We start from the raw sequence: 19333 nt of genomic DNA on the forward strand, positions 1-19333 counted from the left end.
TGTCGACGACAAGGTACTGATGGAGTCTGTGTCGACGACGATGATGTCAACGACGAGCTGCTGATGGAGTCTATGTCGACGACGATGATGTCGATGTCGACGACGAGCTGCTAATGGAGTCTATGTCAACGACGATGATGTCGACGACGAGGTACTAATGAGGACTATGTCGACGACGATGGGGTACTGATGGTCTATGTCGAAGACGGAGAGATAGACAACGAGGACGGGAAGGTCTACGACGGGGTCATGCGGGTCATGCTGTGAATACTTGAGATGCTTAGGGTGCTTGAGAGGCTTGAGGCGCTGAGGTACTATGTCGACGACGACGATGATCGTCACGGACACCACGATGTCACCGACGACGATGCGAGACTAGGGCTGAAATCTGCTATCGCTAAGGATTTGCTGAAATCTGGGACTATGTCGATGTCGACGACGATCGTCGTGGCAATGACAAAATATGCACTATGCCAAAAAGCATGTAACTTCGGGCAAAAATTTTCTTGAAAGCTTGCCAAGTTCTTGAAGTGTGCGGCTTGGTAGCTATAGACATCCACCATTGCATGGCGCTGCCTTTGAGAAAATGACGGCTTGAAAAATCTTTGATCCTTCTCTTTTATGGCTTATGCCATGTAGGACAGAGGGATGAAGACAGGAGCGCGCCCAATGCGCGATGACGTAAGGGTGGGAGTGGCTAATAAGTCCGGGGTCGGGACACGAAGATTCTTCCATCTTATTTTCCTAGAAATCTTGGAAAGCGCCATCTTGCTTTGTTTGCTCTTTGGTAGAACCGATATGCTTTCAAAAAAGCACACGAATGAAGCTCTAATACCACTATAACGGGGACGGGCACCAGATGCCAACGAAAAAGAACAGATTGAACAACTTTAAGCACTTCAAATAACAACTGAACTGAAAGAGATGCATGACACACAAGACAGGGAGTGGCGCCAAGAGAACACTGGCCCCAAACCTTGGCGCCCCTTTCGGTATTTCTTTATATTGCTTGAACTCTAAACAATGTCAGTGCTCCATCCTCTGCACCTTCACGCGGAAGCATGCGAGAGAATGAGCCCTTCGTTAATATTTGAAGGCCCTTGGCCTCTCAAAAGTTGTTACATAAAAAGAATCGAACTCTAAAAGCAACTGATCCAAAAGCTGCCAGCACATTTTGCGAAAATCTGTACAGGTGCCACATCATCAACGTAAAACGCGGAAATCCGTACAAGTGCCACGTCAGCATGTTAACGCGTTTTGCGAGTTGTCCTTTACAATTGCCACGTCATCACGCAAGAGATTGAGTGTGTGCGTATGGCCCTACTATATTTGCTATCTTTAGGTCACTTGGGCCCCATGGAACGGGGTCCCATAAGTTGGTGGGAGCTCCTTTTTAGAAATAGGCCACCCGGTAAGACTTTGCAAGTTGGTAAAACTTCTTCTACTGCTTCCTCTAGGGTTTAGACCCCTCGGCTGAGATCTACAGGTTGGCTGTGCTTTTCGATGGCTTGACACGTCAGCAGTTTGTGACAAGTACCACCTATTTCAACAGAAGGCCCTGGATGGTACCATACGACTTATGTATTGTTCTACGTCATCTTCACCATGCCTCTTCCGTAGGTTACTTTATCCCCTTCATGCAAGCTCCCTAGATGAATCAAGAATAAGCCTAGATACACCTTTGAAAGGAAAGTGCAAGATAGACTCATGGTAGTCATCCAAAAGACAATATAAGCATCAACTCCCATCATGCATGAAACATTTCGTGCGTTTCGTCGTTTCGAGGCGTTACGTTTCATTTCATTTTGAAAATGCCAAGATGAAAGACATGTTTCTAGAGGTGATTAGAAACCTAATATTGACAAGTTTCGTGGATACATCTCCTATACATGGTCACACAAGTGGTTGCACATCATACACTATGACTGATTTTGAAATTTTAAAATTAGATTTTTTTTGGAACCTGAGGAAGGCGTTTCGTCCCCTTATTTTGAGTTTGTTTCGAAGCATTTTGAGCGCTTCGTTTTTCTTCTCATTTCGAAGGGACAAAAGCATTTTCATGTGACTGATTCAGCTTGATATGATCTTCACATGGGGGAACTGTAGCATGGTCGGCGAGTTTCAGGGTCAGCAGTTGGGATCAAGATTGAGCAGGGCAGCCTAGGTATCAGGCTCCAAGCATATTGACATTAGCAGTGCCCCAATGTCTGATTTCTCGGCAGCAATATGAACTCAGGAGAGAGACCCCAGATGAGAGCTGCTCAGCCATCTTGGCCCATGATGCATACGGGCAGGCATGGGGCCTCGAGTTTCAAGGGTCAACCTGAGCCTCCAGCAGTGAGGGTGTGACTTTCTCGGTGCTGATTGACATACTCAGAGGATAGTATAATCGCATCCAAGGCAGCTCTGACAGGGCTGAGAATGGTGCCAAACTTTCATTCAGTTATGGCACTGTTTTTCACAGTGGGTTACGGAATTCATTAGCACTAAAGCCCACCTCGTGGCTCTTCCCACCTCCCATATTGCGATTTAGCCATTGTACACATTTCCTTCATTTTGGGAGCGTCTCCATGTTTTATAGAGTGTACCTCTTGGTAGGGTAAAAGTAGCCAATGGGGCACTTCAAATAGTACCAGAAGGAATTTTTTGTGCAAAACAAAGAAATGTAGAAATCTTTATTGGATGTGTTCCCATTGTGTTTTAACATTACAATACCATAGGTGCATTATCTGACTATGCTGTGATTTATGCATGTAGCTTCAAAAGGGCTTGTTTAAGGCTTGTTTAGAATTGCGTAGGAAAGTTGCTTGCCGAGTGAAGATGATATCAAACAACAAAGAACTATAAAGAGAGCTAACAACACCTGCCACGAGTAACTTTGTATTAAATATGTTGACCAAAAACATCCACAGATAAACTAGCTCACCTCATCTACACACTGCTTGGCAGGTTCTTTGGCTAGTTCCAAAACCTTGCGCACCAGCGCTCGAAGACCTTTTTCAGGAGATATAAGATAAGGTTGATAGCCATCTGCTTCTAGGACAATCTAAAAGCAGGTAAAAGAAGATGGAGAAGAATGTCAATGAGTGTTGCTAGATAAAATCGACAAGGAAAAATAAATTTCTGACTGAAATCAGAATTAAAAGAAAACTCAGCAAACAGAGTTCATCTTCAACTTGCACACACCAGATTGATCCCCCCGCCACTTGATAAATTACAAAACAAATCCTAATTGCTTACCTTTTTCACACTGTTAAGGTCAAAAAGATCATTCAGAGGAAGCTGCTTTATTCTACCGGGAAGTGCACCCTCAAAACTTGCGACAACCTTCCAGCTGCCTCCCTATATGAAAAGGTTTGGAATTATTAAAGCAAACAAGAGTTCCATTCTGCTCAAAAAGCTATTGATGATTGAAAGGTACATATTTATATCTGGTACAACACTACAAACAATATGTAAGCTTTTGTTGTTCGAACCGAAATGTGCTTGATACAAGAATTTGCAGAACACAAGTAGCATTAATTTTCGCTATGATAACTTGGTTGGTTGGGCACAATTACTTTTGGCAATGGGCTAATTTTTAAATTTTCTTTATTTGTGCAAAGGTTACAGAAACATGAAGAACATAATTTATTTTGAGAGCTCTTTCCTTGTGCAAAATGATTACCATACATTTTAATTGTGTTGATGCTCACTAACACACAGCTGGTAATATGGACTATGAGCTTTTACATGATGTTCTAGAACACTGTTGATAACATTAGGAAACTGTCAAGCACAGATGGAAAAACGTCACACCTCTCCTGTATTTATGTGCTGTAGAAATTTATCTTCGAATTCCCGACACAGTTCTAATGCAATGGCACGAGTTCCCTCAGATGATTGGACAAGTGATTCGCCCAATCTCACCAGTTCTTCCTCTACTTCTTGTGTGCGGCCTTCAAGCCTGGACAGCAAATAAGAAGAAAATATAATACATGGCAACAATAAAATGCTAACTGGACATAAGAGGTCATCCCCAAAATAGCAGTAGCACTGGCAATGAGGAGGTATGAGAACCTCATCAGCCACTTTAAATGTTTCAAACAACGTAAACCAAAACCTTAGCCAACAAGCAATCCTTGAAAATCGCTAGATTTAATTCTATATCGTCTTCACTTTTGACTCTCTCATGTCTTTATCTTCCTCATCTTTCCATACTTGTACGTGATTACTTTGTGGCTTTCTAATCTACAGGGCTCTGAACCTGAATCGCTGCCATTCAATGCTCCTACACAACATAACATAAACTCCCCCTTTTTCCACTCATCTATTTAAGAACATAGTTTCTTCCATAAGTTTTCCATTCCCATACGTATACGGATTATGGAAGTATGGAATAAGTATGATTGGCTAGCTTGAGCTGAGCCATACATGACCTCAAATTACACTATACAAAATCATTAAATACTGTCCATTTCATGTCCTCATCAAAACCTATATGGAAAACTTCAAAGGAGCTTGGAATGCCTCAGATTACTATACTATAACTGCGCAAGCCAAAAGCACCTCAAAATTGGGTACTGTAAGGATTTTTTGAAATACCATACACATGTGGAAAAAACTATGCTCTAGAACAGCTAAGAAATGAATGCTGCTTTCTTCAGAACCTTTGACTTCAAACCTCTTCATCATCAAACCCATGCAAAGACTCTCTACAGTCACGTACCAAGCACAAAATTCCACGAAAACAACTAGAAGACACCTTCAAAGTTTGAAATCATCAGATCAGATGAAGCTTTAAAAGCGAAACAACTTACCCTGAAAGAATACTTGGTAAACGCAACTTTAGACGCTTGCGTATCTGCTTTGAAAGTGTATCCACCAATGCAATCCTTCCCAATTTGGATTGAGGTGCACTGCCGAGTACTGACTTTAGATTTTCCATCTCTGCTCTCCAAGCAGTCTCCAGGGAATTGTCACCACCTGTAGAACTAGAGTGTGCCGTCGCTATTGAAGCAGATTGACCAATCAGCGCCACCCATGGAACATCCAATGTAATAGATGGCCCTTGGCCCACAAGCAACGCTTGAACAGCTGCCAAATTCCTTGAATCTGAGGCTGCTTGATCAACTTTGCTGATAACACCCACAGTCCTAGAGCCTGAGCTTAAAAAAGGGAAGTAGACCGTCATCTTAGCATGAAATCTTGCCCGCAGGAGCTTCAAAAGAACACGCTCTGTGATTACCATCAGGATCCAAATCGTGTGCCAGTCTGAGAGCTCGAGAGTTGGAAATTTCCGAGGTTTGGAAAGCAGGAACAACAACAAGTAGAATGGCATCACCTTGATCAGTGTAAGCACTTACCTGCAGACATGATACCGGACACCAGTCATTCGCACTCAACATGAGTTAATAAAAACTAAAGAATCTCTAAACAAAACATTCTGATCATTACAAGTCAACACTCCATCAAAAGCAAAATATTTAGACCTAGTTTCACACAATCTGCAACTCACCGTGGATTCATCAGAACCACGTTGATCAAGACCCGGGAGATCTACAAGTTTCAACGGCGGAGCTGCACAATCCCAGGAAGCTATTATTATAGCTTAAAGATAATTGCATCAGAATTGTCCAAACCCAGGGACAAATGCTTCACAACCACCAAATGGAACTATAACCCCAATATGGCAACCCCATTAAGAAACAGAGAATGCTTGAGCAAATAACTGATGGATAACCAAATACAATCAGCAGAGGTGAGATTCGAACATAAAACCACAAAGAAACCTCGTAGACAATCCTCCCAGAGTTCAAACCATTTGCATGGCTTCTCACAAACAAACACAACACCATCTAATGCACGTTCGTAAAACAGGACAATGACGTACGCCTGACCTGTGCTGGAACGAAGCTTGAGGTAAATCTCATCAAGGCGACCTCTTTCCGAAGCAGATGTGAGTTTCTCTTGTAAAGAGCGACGGATTGAACCTGCCTCGAACACAAAACCATCACAAACTTGTTTAATACCCACAAGAAACAAACATATAGACCGCAAAGTGAGAAAAACAAAGTAGTTATTTGATGCCATGCAACTCAGAGTCTCAGCTCTAAGCTCTTTCATCAAGTAGTTTCAAGCCACAAGCACAAATTGAAAATGCCTTTTGATTTCCACAATAATCCGACCTTTCCCTTTATCATTTGGGTATTGTTGTCATCATTTGTACAATTTAGACCTAAGTTTAAGCTCAGATTACAACAGCCCTTCTATCTACAAAAAGCCCACTTTCCGTTGTTCGACTTTCTTATCATTTGGGATCCACCCAGCTGTGTTGTGACCACTTACTACCTTTTTTACACTTCTCAATTGCTAGCCCACGCGCCGTGTCTAATCTCTATGTGTGTGTGTGTGTGTGTGTGTGTGTGTGTGAGAGAGAGAGAGAGAGAGAGAGAGAGAGAGAGAGAGAGAGAGACCATTGTGTCTGAGTTTTGTCCTTCTCCATAATTTGTTTTATTTTTAGAACTACGTAGCTTTAATTGAGCGCTGAAGCTAACAGGTACTAACAACACAAGAAATAGGGAAAAGGTAGCTACTATCCACATAAAGCATTTCAAGGTTTACCGTGTTACACTTCCTTGTTGGGCCAAAAATGAGAGACCTTTTAGTCCATTGGTGGGTGCCACAACATGCGTCAGCCAGAGAGCACATGAGCGGTAAGGGGCAAGTGGTGCTCCCATACTTTATTTGAAGCCATGTGTCAGGTCAAGTCATCAAGTTTGGACCGGTGTGTAGAGTGTTGGAGTTCCAAGCATGTTGCATTTGGCGAGGAGTCAACATGACGTTTACAAAACACTATGGATGTGTTGCAGATAATTCAATGTTGTTGTCGGGATTATAGACAAGGTATGCCCCAAAGTTCTTTGTCATAAAGAATTTTGGACGTGATGTGTTTATAGTTCACGAATGGGGATTCTTGGACGCAACACATCTGCAGTTCAAATTTCTATGAGGCGATTGGTGATCAAAATGTTTAGAGTTAAGGCATTCCTATGGATTTATCCAGTCGGTCCCTGTTTCTCTCACAGACGTGACGGGTAGTGAGGGCTATTTTGTGGCTGTGTCCGACGGAGTAAGTTCGGGATGTGTCTAGCCATGTTGAGCTTGGGGTTTTGGCTTCTTTCCATGGCCACTAGGCTCCTATAGGCTGAGGGCTTTTTTTCCTAGCCTTGCCTTTTTTTTCCCTTGGCGCTACTTGGCCTCTGGTGCCCATCTGCCATATTTTCCCTATTTTCCAATTGTGGGGGCTGGTAGACAACTGGGCGACCTAGAGACTTGGGCCTATATATGTTTGGACAGGGGTACCACATGGATAGAGTGCAAAGAGCCCTTGCGGTGCAGGGGGCCCTAGTGGGCAGCCGTAGGGCGATGCATGGGTAGGGGAGGGCAGTTGCTTGCGTTTCTGAGGAGCCCCTCCGAGGAGGGCAGTTGCTTGCGTTTTTGAGGAGCCCCTCCGAGCACGCGCGCGAAAGAGAGAGAGAGAGAGAGAGAGAGAGAGAGAGAGAGAGAGAGAGAGAGACTTCTAAACCAATCAACTTGGGCAATGAATTAGATGATTCACAATGGGGACTATGGGTTGGTTATGAAGTACCCGGGCAAATTGACCTTCCCAAGATTTGACAAATAAGTAAAATAAACACCTAAACCCAAAATAAATATTGAGATCACGTCGGGCTATTCACTTGAGATGCCATAACTTCAATAGGAAGATGTGGTGACAAGAGAACACGAGAGAGAGAGAGAGAGAGAGAGAGATGGCATATACCTTTATAAGTTTAGAATAGTCTGAACTCACGAATTATAAGAGGGAATAAAGCACTCATAAAACTATAAAAGCGAGGGACACAAGAAAAAAAAAACTAAATCACCTTATTTGCTACAAAACAAAACTAAATAAAACAAAACATTATTAACTAAAAAATGTTTTTAGAAAAGGCAAATAAGTTGGCGCAGCTTACTTGGCTAAAACTTGAAACAAGTACTTACTTTAAACAAAAAAGAATAAGACATCTTAAAAACTTGATCCTAGAAATCAAACTTCACACAACAACTTCTAAAGGAACAAATTCTTAAGTCCTAACGTAAGCTAAATACGAAATCGAAAAATGATTACTACTACAAACCTACGAAGAATAGGTTGCAAATAACCAAAGAAGTACAACGATCCAAACTTCACAATATGTGACCTCAACTTCGTTGCTTGTCCAAACAAGAAGAATAAGATTATCACCTTTATCATGAATATCTTGGACAACAGCTATGACATCCCTACTCACGTCGTCAGTGTCCAAGAGTAGGTGCAGGTTTGTATCGAGGTCATTCATGCTTTGAACGTACTCTACAAAACCAACGAGTTAAGTTTCTATCACCCTCCGAAGGTGATGGGCATACACAGCTAGAGTAAAAATACTAGAAGCGCTACACATGGCAGCTTGCTTACCTTTGCGTCCTCTTCCTCCTGCCACGCTTCTTCTCTTGCGTGTTGGGTTAAAGGCCCAAATGACCCCTTTTATGTACATTTTTAAAGGTTACTAACCTTTGGCCAAGTTCAATGTGAACTTGGCCACTAACTTAAAGTTGATCCTATACTTTTAATAAAGGGAATGAGAGCCCAAACCGACTCACTCTCAATATTCCCCTTCAAGAAATTGTGCGCTCTCTCTCTCTCTCTCTCTCTCTCTCTCTCTCTCTCTCTCTCTCTCTCTCTCTCTCTCTCTCTCTCTCTCTCTCTCTCTCCCTCCTACTTCGTTCCCTAGCCCTTCACCTCTACAGAACAGCGCCTTCTCTCCAAGCCTCAAGCCCTGCACTTCTCCTCGTGCTCTATCACTTGCACACACTGCTGCGCACTCATCAACTGGTATCAGAGCCAAATTAGGGTTTGCTTCCAAACCTGCAAACGCTGATTTTCAGCAAAGGAGGTCAAGGACATATTAATTATGAGAAGCGGATAGAATCGTTGAATGAAGGGATGTACCCCCTTGGGTTGGCATTCGAGATAGACCGGAATCCTGTCTGAGTGTCGGTCCCAAATGGAAGGGATACCTGCAGATAGATCTACGTCATTCCCGAGTATGGTATGGAGGACTGAGGGAGGTGAGTAGGGTCGAGTCTTAGATCTGTTGAAATGCTATGTGTCAGATAATAAGGGCAAGTGGGAACAGTATTTGCCTATACTTGAGTATGCGTACAACAATACGGTGCATTCGTCCACACGCAAGGCACCTTTTGAGATTGTTGAAGGCGGCAAAAAGGTTCCTCCCATTTTGCATACAAAGGACAAGATCTTTGAGGCAGATCGATATGTTGAGAACATGGATGAGATGTATAAGAAAATTAAAGTTGCCTTGGAGAAGACTCAAGCAAAGCAGAAAAAGGCTGCTGATCGTCACCGTCGTGAATTGCTACTATCACCTGGTGATTGGGTTCTGTTAAGGTTCGAAAAGGCAAGGTTAAAGAAGATGAAGGGCAAGGAACGGCTATTTCCTAAGCTCAGCATGCGTTACTATGGGCCTTTTCAAGTGCTTGACAAGATCAACGATGTGGCTTACAGGCTGAAATTGCCTGATGCATGGAAGATTCATAATGTGTTTCACGTGAGTTTTCTAAGATCCTTCGTGGGTGATGTGCCAAAAGATATGCCACATGAGGATCAGCCAGAAGTTGAGGAACTTGATGAGATCTTGGTACCTGAGCAAGTTTTGGCACATAAGGACAGAAAAGTTAAAGGACAAGTTGAAAGACGCTATTTGGTGAAGTTCAAGAACTATCCGCCTATGGATGCAAAGTGGATGGAAAAGCATGAACTGTCAGAGTCACCAAATGTATTGTAGCTTTACCTTGAAGCCTTTGGGTTACAGCATACTTATGCCCCAACCCAACGTGTGCAAAGGAGGGGTAATGATAGAGCTAGTACACCAAATGTACATATGAATTCAGTGTAATAGATGGAAATGACAAAAGTATGAAGGTCTCATTAAGTCATTTGTATCTATGTGTTATGACCTTTCTTGCGGATACATGCGATGATAAAAGAGTGTTGATAGCACAAGACCATCAGTGGCGTGTATTTATGGTATGCAATCGAGGACGTTTGCGATTTCAAGAGGGGGTATGTCACGGGGACGTGGCAGCTCTTCACTATGTCACGAGGACGTGGCAACTGCTAACTTTAGTTGTTGGTTTCTTTCCAATGGGTTTTGTTTTATTTTTGAGACCCTCTTCTTGAAGTAGCAAACGGTCGGACATTGTATGGCCAATGTGAACGGTAGTTTCACCCGTAGATGTGAAGTGGTCGGCACTGGAATTCGTGTAGTAAGAGGATGTCTAGGTTCAGAGCAAGATCATATAGGTCCCCCCGTCGCACTTAGCAAGTTGGTGGATACTAGGGAGTGAACTCAATAGGGAGTGGATATATAGAGGTTTCACGTGAGAAATCTTGTTCGATTCAAAGGGCAAGTAGCCCTACAGGTCGGGAGCTCGAGGTCTTATTACAGATGCGACCGGCACGCGAAACGGAGCCCAAAACAGGGAATTACAGCATGCTTGGTATTTTTGCAAGTTTAGGGTTTCGACCCTAAACGGTCCCTAATTCCCCCAAGAGGTTCGGGGATGCGAGGGGACCGCTGTACAGGTGATCTGGCGCAATTTCAGGGCAGAAAACAGAGAATTCAGCGTGCTGCAGATTCTCGCCAGGTTTTGCAAAGTGTCCATATGCGTCGGGAAAGTCATTTGCTGCATGGGGATACTGACTGTGAAGCGTCCTAGTACAGTTATGCTGCCGAAATCGGGCCAGAACAGGTGTTTCTTATCCTGGATTGTGCGGGGCAGCTCGTAGGAGATCACAGGTTTTATTCCCTCTGTTAAAGAATAAAGAAATACCGAAAGGGGCGCCAATTTTGGGGCCTACATGTTGTCGGCGTCTACTCGGAGCATTCTAGCTTATGAGCCGTGTGTGTACTTAGGTGTTAATCCTCGTTACAGGCTACCTTTGCAAAGTGCTCTGTGTGTGTCTAAAGTAAAGAATTTCGGGTGAAAGCCAACACCTACCGCCCTACGGGCCGGTTTCAGCTGCTGGTGTGGTGGTGACTACACTCCCGCCTTCTAGTCACATGGAGATCAATCTCACCACTAGCTTCAGCCAAAGAGAGGCTTGTGAGTGGCAGAGAGGGGCAAGAACTTAGAAGTGCTCCCTATAATTAATTTGAACCCTTGTGTTGGAGTTCAAGTTATTGGTGTTTGAACCCGTAGGTCGAAGTTCAATGCACATGCATATGGCAGAAAACCAATCAGACGTCTAAAACACTATGGATGAGTGCACCAATCCATTGTTGTTCGTCGAATCATGGACAGGATGTGTCCCACAGTTCATTATCTTGGAGTTTTGTATTTTGGACCTCCCGTTGGTCTATGCTTCCGCATCGTCGACTTTGACAAACAAACCACGCCTGAAATATTCCTAAATAATCAACTTTGGAATACATCCTATCCATAATCCGACCGACAACAATGCATTGGTGCACTCATCCATAGTGCTTTAGATACACATGGTTGGTTCACTACCAGATGCACGTGCCTTGAACTCCGACCCGCGATTTATAGGGAGCACTGACTGCCCCTCTCTACCACTCACAAGCCTCTCTCTGGCTGCAGCTAGTGGCGGCAATTGCCTCATGACTGTGGTCGCCACATGTGTGCCATGCCAATCTCCTCTATCAAATCTTTATCACCACTATCTTTGTCCAGCTTGCCTTTGCCTCTGTCTCTTTGTAAGTTCCTGCTTTTGTCTTTGGCTTCAAGCTCCTGAGCCAGACAAAGCGTCGTGTCACATTTATGACAATGGTCGTCGGACCTCGTGGGTACCGAGGCAACTAACTAAGTACTGGTATTGCCTTCCTTGTTAAGCTTGCCTTTGTCCTCTAGCGAACCTAAGCATTTGCTTTTGGCTTCACAATCTCGAGCCAAACAATTTGTCTGTTTCCTTGAGAACTTCGCATGTGCAAAGGCTGCTAACTGGATGGTGGTCGATTTGCTATCCATATCCTTTTGTTAGTTTTGGTCGTTGATGTCGTTGGCGCTCGAGCAAGTGGAGGAGGAGGGGGGGGCGCGGGGGCGGGGACGCAATGGTAAAGTTGCCAGATCTAGAAATAACTCATTCTCGCACTCCAAAAGGGTGACCGCATAATCCCCAAGCTGCTCCATACGTCTTCCCAAAACTGCTCCAAAATCCCTTCTTCCAAGCCACCCCCCTAGGGAGAACTTTTCCCTCTCGTCATCCCTAACCACCCTCCTCTACCACAACTACAACGTTTTAAAACGCCGAGTCCTTGGGTGATAAGGGGGGGGGTGTAGTCGTTGCAAAGAATGGGGAGAGGGGTGTCGTGACTTGTCGTCCATGGGCTCGTCATAGATAGCATATCAAAACGTTGGAGGGTCGCTGTCAATAGCGTTGCCTCCTAATTCTGTCTGCATTTCAAAAAGCAGCAAGTAGGGGAGATCGGAGACTCGAGAGTCCCGTTGCCGTCGCCCAAGGACAACCGCTGGCAACATTTCAAAACGCAAGGCCGAGAGGGGTAAGAAGTGTGGTGGCGGTGGACCTTTTGCAGTAGGCGTTTCAAAACACTGCTCGCCTGGCCGCAGTGCACCACGCACAATACAAGGAGGGGGGAGGGAAGAGTGTCACAAGACAGGCACCACGTGCCAATAGAAAAGACCAGACTGAAATAGACTTTTAGCACTTCAATAACAATTGAACTGAGAGAGAGAGAGAGAGAGAGAGAGAGAGACGACACGGAGTAGCAGAATTCCACCCCAGAGAGTATTGGCCCCAAACCTTGGCGCCCCTTTCGGTATTTCTTTATATTGCATCAACACAGTACAAGCCGGTACTCCAAACTCTACACCTTCTCCGGGAAGCATGTAAGAGAATGAGCCCTAACCTCATATTTAAAGGCCCTAGGCCCCAAAAGCAGCTTACAGTAAAAAGCCTTCAAACTTAAAAGCATTTGGTCCAAAAGCAAAGCCAAAAGCTGCGAGCGTAAATCACGGAAATTCTTACAACTGCCACATCATCAGCCAGCGCAAAAAGCGGAGATCCGTACAGCCTGCCGCGACATCATGCCAGTGCAATTTTTGAAAATATGCCACGTCATCAGTTTTTTTCCTGTGTGTGTGGTACTTGCTTTATTTTAATCCTTTATGTCACTTGGGGCCCCATCGGACGGGGTCCCTATAAGTTGGTAGGACTTCTTATTCTGTTACTCGCTCTTCTTAGGGTTTAAGCCCCTCGGCCAGCATATGCAAGTTAACTCCATTCTTTAGGGGTCTGACACGTCAACAATTTGTTACATCTCCCCTTCTTGAAAGAGAGTAATCGTCCGCGATTACAGCATATCTGCAAAACAACTCAAGTTAGCTCAAAAATTTCCGAGGGACATTCCAAGGGACAATCAGTTTGCTTTTTTTGTTAAGGAGTTAGCTTCTCCTTTCGACTCTTTTGATCAAGGAGTTGGCTTCTCCTTTCGGCTCTTTTGATCAAGAGTTAGCTTCTCCTTTTGGCTCTTTTTATCAAGGAGTTAGCTTCTCCTTTCATCCAAATCGGAACTCTTGATATTCCGGCGTAGTAAAATTAGCCATCACACCCAGATCGTATTGATCTTCCACGGGTGTCTTGATGCACTAAAATTACATACCCAAGCAATCTCATCCAATGAGGAATATTCAGTATTTGGCACATCACAATGCAACACAAATGCTTACATATGCATGTTACAAGACACAACAAACAGCGCCGCTAAGCACTCCCCCGAGACAAACGGTCTACGGTATGAAGCTACTCAACGACTACCTCGTCACTCCCCCCGCAAATAACCTAAAAAGGTCCGGGCCATGAGCTCAGGAATTGTACAACCAAACGCTCCCTAGACCGCAGTCTGCATCGCTTGGAGGTTCAAGCATACAACCAAACGCGCCCCAGGCATCGGCCTGCGTCGTTCAGAGGTTTTCTAGCATACAACAGAACGCTCCCCAGGTATCAGCCTGCGTCGTTCCGAGGTTCAAACAATACCAAAACAGTATTTCTCACTTCTCCACCCGGGAGTAAAATCACCAATCATTGAAACCAGTATTAAAACCATAGTCAAAACCGGCACCAAGACACGTTTAAAACAGATAGCATCCATTTCAAACAAATTCCAAATAGGACCACCAAACAAGTTCTCAAATAGATTCTCAGACATAATTCAAACTTAAAAAGCATCTCGACATCAGTCGAGCTCGAAAAGTCGACTGACTTTCCATCCTGAAACCTGCACCAAAAAAATTAGGGTTAGGTTCATTCCATAGGGTCGTAGCCGAGCACAGCATGGTCCATCAGCTCTTGGACAAACAGTGTTTCTTTGGCAGCGATGGTAGTCCCAAGATAGCAATCGCGCTGGACCTCCAAGGTCATTTGATTGTGAAGAGACATCTACTAAGAGATATCGAGAAATTTCAAATTATAATCTGCTAGGGTTTCCTTGGCAAGCATTTCAGGATACCCCTCTGCCAGAAGTTGCACTCCGAAGGAAGATGTCAGAAACCATATAACTTCGAGCAAAAAAAATTTCTTGAAAGCTTGCCAAGTACTTGGGAGTATGGTTCATTCCATAGGGTCGTAGCCGAGCACAGCATGGTCCATCAGCTCTTGGACAAATAGTGTTTCTTTGGCGGCGATGGTAGTCCCAAGATAGCAATCGCGCTGAACCTCCAAGGTCATTTGATTGTGAAGAGACATCTACTTAGAGATGTCGAGAAATTTCAAGTTATAATCTGTTAGGGTTTCCTTAGCAAGCATTTCAGGATACCCCACTCTGCCAGAAGTTGCACTTCGAAGGAAGATGTCAGAAACCATATAACTTCGGGCCAAAAAAATTTCTTGAAAGCTTGCGAAGTACTTGGAGTATGCTGCTTGGTAGCTGTAGACATCAACATCTGCATGGCACTGCTTCTAAGAAAAACAGTGACTTGAAACAAATCTGGATCCTTCTCTTGCAAGTGATCTTAATTAGCTTATGCCTTGTAAAACATGAGCGGTGAAGACGGGAGTGCGCCCGATGCCCGATGAAGTAAGAATAGGAGTGGCTAATAAGTCCGGGTTGGAAGGTGAAGATACCTCGAATAAAAATCCAATATAGCTCTATCTGCTATTTTGTAGGACCGGTATGCTTTCAGAAAAGCATACCCCTGATGCTCCAATACCACTGTCACAAGACGGGCACCACGTGCCAATAGAAAAGAACTGACTGAAATAGACTTTTAGCACTTCAATAACAACTGAACTGAGAGAGAGAGAGACGACACGAAGTGGCTTCCACCCCAGAGAGTATTGGCCCCAGACCTTGGCGCCCCTTTCGGTATATTTCTTTATATTGCATCAACACAGTACAAGCCGGTGCTCCACACTCTGCACCTTCTCCAGGAAGCATGCCAGAGAATGAGCCCTAACCTCATCTTTAAAGGCCCTAGGCCCAAAAAGCAGTTTACAATAAAAAGCCTTCTAACTTAAAAGCATATGGTCCAAAAGCAAAGACAAAAAGCTACCAACGTAAATCACGGAAATCCATACAACTGCCACGTCATCAGTCAACGCAAAACACGGAAATCCGTACAGCCTGCCACGTAATCATGCCAACGCAATTTTCAAAAATCTACCACGTCATCAGTTTTTTTCCTCTGTGTGGGTCTTGCTTTATTTTAATCCTTTATGTCACTTGGGGCCCCATCGAACGGGGTCCCTATAAGTTGGTAGGACTTCTTCTTCTGTTACTTGTTCTTCTTAGGGTTTAGGCCCCTCGGCCAGCATTTGCGAGTTGGCTCCATTCTTTAGGGCTTTGACACGTCAGCAGTTTGTTACAAAGAGCCAGCGAGGCTTTCACGAGATGCATTTTAAAATGCGAAAGAGTAGGGGAAGTATGGGAGGATGCCAAGAGGGGAAGACGACGACACCAAAACAAACACCAAGAATGCCAAGTAGCTAGCATTTTGACACGCCGATTGCAATGAGAGGATTGGATGACACCGCCAACAAGGTGAGAGGGTCTTCACATGTTCTCTTCACAACGAGCCGCCTTGCTCCACCAAGGCTCTAATACCATGTCAAAGTCGATAGGGAAGCGTAGAGACCAAGGGGAGAAAGCACGAGAGAGAGAGAGAGAGAGAGTCTCCTAAACCAACCAACCTTGGCAATGAATACACTCATGATGTACAATGGGGGCAATGGGTTGCATATATACCCATTCAATTAAATTGCCTCACCAAGACTTTGACAAATAAGTAAAATAAATACCTAAAAGCCAAAATAAATAATGGGACCACATTGGGTAGTTCACTTGAGATGCCATAACTTTAACATTTCCCCCCAAGCCCCCAATATAGGGGAGCAACAAAAATGCCCGATCCACATCTCAAAAAACCCACATCAACTAAATGGGAATATGAAGGTCAAAAAACATAAAAATAGGGCGTCCATCAAAATACAAAATCTGGGAAAAATCCCCCATGAAGAAGAGCCGTCTAGATCTCGTGAGCGAGGGTTTCTTTGTAATTATGCTTTGTCTTGTGAGGCTTTTCTTGAGTCTACGCATCATGAGTGATTTTCCCATATTTTGTTCGGTGTGCTACTTATGGCCTTTTAGTTGTACGTCCTATTTTTATGTTTTTGATTTTTCATATTCCCATTTATTTGACATGGATTATTGAGATGTGGGTCGGGCATTTTTGTTGTGAGCCTTGCTGTCTCTTTTGTGACAAGAGAGTTTGCCCACACGGAGCTTGAGCATGCATTCTCTCTCTCTCTCTCTCTCTCTCTCTCTCTCTCTCTCTCTCTCTCTCTCTCTCTCTCTCTCTCTCTCTCTCTCTCTCTCTCTCTCTCGCATTTTTCTCTCTCCTCTTCCACACCAACTTAGTTCATCTTGATAACAGAACATTATTAACAAGAGAGACAAGACATAAATGATCTTATTATATGAGTCAAATATTGAGGCAATAGACCTTTTAACTTCACTCAGTCATGTGAGAATCCTATAGAAGTATATCGTGTTGTGTGACATGTACGCCTATTACAAAAAGCACTTTTGTACTAAACACGACACTTAACAAGAGAAAAATGGACTTTCAATTTTCCCTTGAATAAAGACAAGTCTAGGATCGTACTTGTCAAGAAAGGTTACAGACAAACCATGCGGTGAACTTGAAAATTTAGAACAATTGAAACTTTAAACTTTTCGTCTTCCAACTCTCTGGATCTTTTGCTAGCGTGGTCTGCACCATACCAACAAACTCAGTTGAGTCCTTCGAAGAGGCAGTCACTATTGACCTCATCAAGCTTGCCTTTGCCACCATCTCGTACTACTCAAGCAACTTTGTAACTACCAAGGCAGCTAACTCACTACTAGTCGATGCACTTTCCATAACCAGAGTTGATCTCTCTCTCTCTGTCTCTATCTATCTATCTAAATGTATCTATCTAACTACCAAGGCAGCTAACTCACTACTAGTCGATGCATTTTCCATAACCAGAGTTGATCTCTCTCTCTGTCTATCTATCTATCTATCTATCTAAATGTATATATGATAGATAGATAGATAGATATGTATGTATGTGCATACATACATCGCATTGTGTTCATGTCTATTGCAGAGTGCGTGCCCCGGTCGCTAATCAAAGAACATACATCACGGTACTAAAGTGTCATGCTAAATGCAAAAGCATTTTAATAATACGATCAAGCATTTCATCATGAAAGACTCGTGCTTTGGGCATTTGAGGAACTCACTTGCAGAAACTTGTTGAGTTTTACTTTCAATCTGCAAAACCAGTTGTTTACTGTTTAGCCCCTCATCACGCTCCATATCAATAACAATGGGTACTCTGGTGGCACCATTCTCTCCTGTTGGCTGCAAAATTTTTCATAAATCCACTCACAACACTAAGACTGTTGCCTTGCCCACAGATTATTTCACTCATCGCACTAGTAATGTCTATACATACCAATACAGGATGACCCGTTAAACTGTTCAAAACCGCAGATTTCCCAGCACCCTGTCAGATAACAATTAGACTGCATTATTACGGCATCACAACTAATCTTAAGCACAATGATCATACTTTGTGACCAGCTTGTTTAGCTCCACAGTTTTAAATCACGATCTCCATGCAGAAGACGTGAACAGGTGTATGCATTGAATATTTAAAAAAACTTGAAAACTCACAACGTTGCCTAAAGCCACCACACTGAGAAATCCAGAGCTTTGTTTTGAAGAATCGTCAGGATCTTCATCCGATAGCAGTGCAGCGGCTTGGCGCATGGACTCAGCTAACTGAGTAAGATTCTCCATTGTGTGCAATCAACTGTGGTTCGATCCTGTGGCTTGAAGAGCTGAGAATATAATGAATGGTGTGACGTGGGAAAACCTTTGAAAACAATGCTGTCCTTGGCACACCTCTTATGTTGTTGTTGGTAATCTCAATGAAGGAAGAAACTGGTATCAACAAAGGCACCCGATACTGCTTGTTTATGAGCAGCGGGGAGAGGCTATGGAGGAGGTCACCAATCGGATCAGCTAACAATAGCAAGCGCCTTGGAGGCGTCGTTGGAAACGAGGTCAAAGAATCCGAACAACGTAAAATGAGGGACAAGCGTGGCGATGACAAGATCCGAGGCAGGCAGGGGAAGAAACGGAGAGGTACCTGACTGCGTTTGAAGATGGAGAAACGCTCCACGACAAAGAGAGATCTCGGCCGAGGAGGAAGAGCGATGGAGCTTCCTCACCTGTGGCAGAGAGCTCCGAGGAAGGGAGCAGTTAGATCTAGCGTTGCCACGACGCTCCCTTCTTCTGGTCCCCGAGCTCGGCAGCGAGGGAGGGGGGATCTGATGATAGGATGCAAAATAGAAGAAATCGAATTGTGGGGTAAACTATGAGTTTCATAGCCTGCTCCCAGTTAAAAACCCACTGCGTCGCCGACGCTTTTGAGAAAGAGGGCAGGTCGTCTATGTGAAATTAGCCCGTTAGTCTATTCTTTTTCTTGGGTTTCATGTTCCATTTTCACTCGCACATTAAGAGATCTTTCAAAAAACCCCACACACACACACACACACATAGACGTCTCTCAAAGATTCACACACAAACGAACTTCTTGAACAGCTTAAGATACAGAATTTTCCCATTCTATGCTTCCATTTCATGACAATTTGATGTATGCTTCGTAGATGGGAACACATGGAATAGGCATTTACAAATCATGAGCATAAATAATTGT

The 19333-nt window shown here is 43.9% G+C and overlaps 1 protein-coding gene across 2 annotated transcripts in view; it reads right to left on the bottom strand.

Moving 5' to 3' along the window:
• Positions 1-19039, bottom strand: part of LOC147448329 (dynamin-2A-like) — a 54653-nt gene extending 35614 nt beyond the window's left edge. Inside the window, exons 1-11 of one of the 2 annotated variants that reach the window (XM_086524175.1) lie at positions 18517-18646; positions 18286-18437; positions 18065-18115; positions 17850-17970; positions 5880-5972; positions 5498-5559; positions 5228-5345; positions 4800-5142; positions 3799-3946; positions 3241-3342; positions 2927-3046 (exon numbers count right to left, since the gene is read on the bottom strand). In XM_086524175.1, coding sequence (XP_086380301.1) covers positions 2927-3046; positions 3241-3342; positions 3799-3946; positions 4800-5142; positions 5228-5345; positions 5498-5559; positions 5880-5972; positions 17850-17970; positions 18065-18115; positions 18286-18411 — 1284 coding nt within the window. In that variant the 5' untranslated portion in view covers positions 18412-18437; positions 18517-18646. Of the gene's footprint in view, positions 1-2926; positions 3047-3240; positions 3343-3798; positions 3947-4799; positions 5143-5227; positions 5346-5497; positions 5560-5879; positions 5973-17849; positions 17971-18064; positions 18116-18285 lie in introns of both variants that reach the window. The other variant, XM_086524174.1, reaches the window with a different exon arrangement.
• Between the last annotated feature and the right edge of the window lie 294 nt (positions 19040-19333).

The sequence above is a fragment of the Adiantum capillus-veneris genome, chromosome 11, assembly GCF_014529385.1.
Source record: "Adiantum capillus-veneris isolate H3 chromosome 11, ASM1452938v2, whole genome shotgun sequence".
Taxonomy (NCBI): domain Eukaryota; kingdom Viridiplantae; phylum Streptophyta; class Polypodiopsida; order Polypodiales; family Pteridaceae; genus Adiantum; species Adiantum capillus-veneris.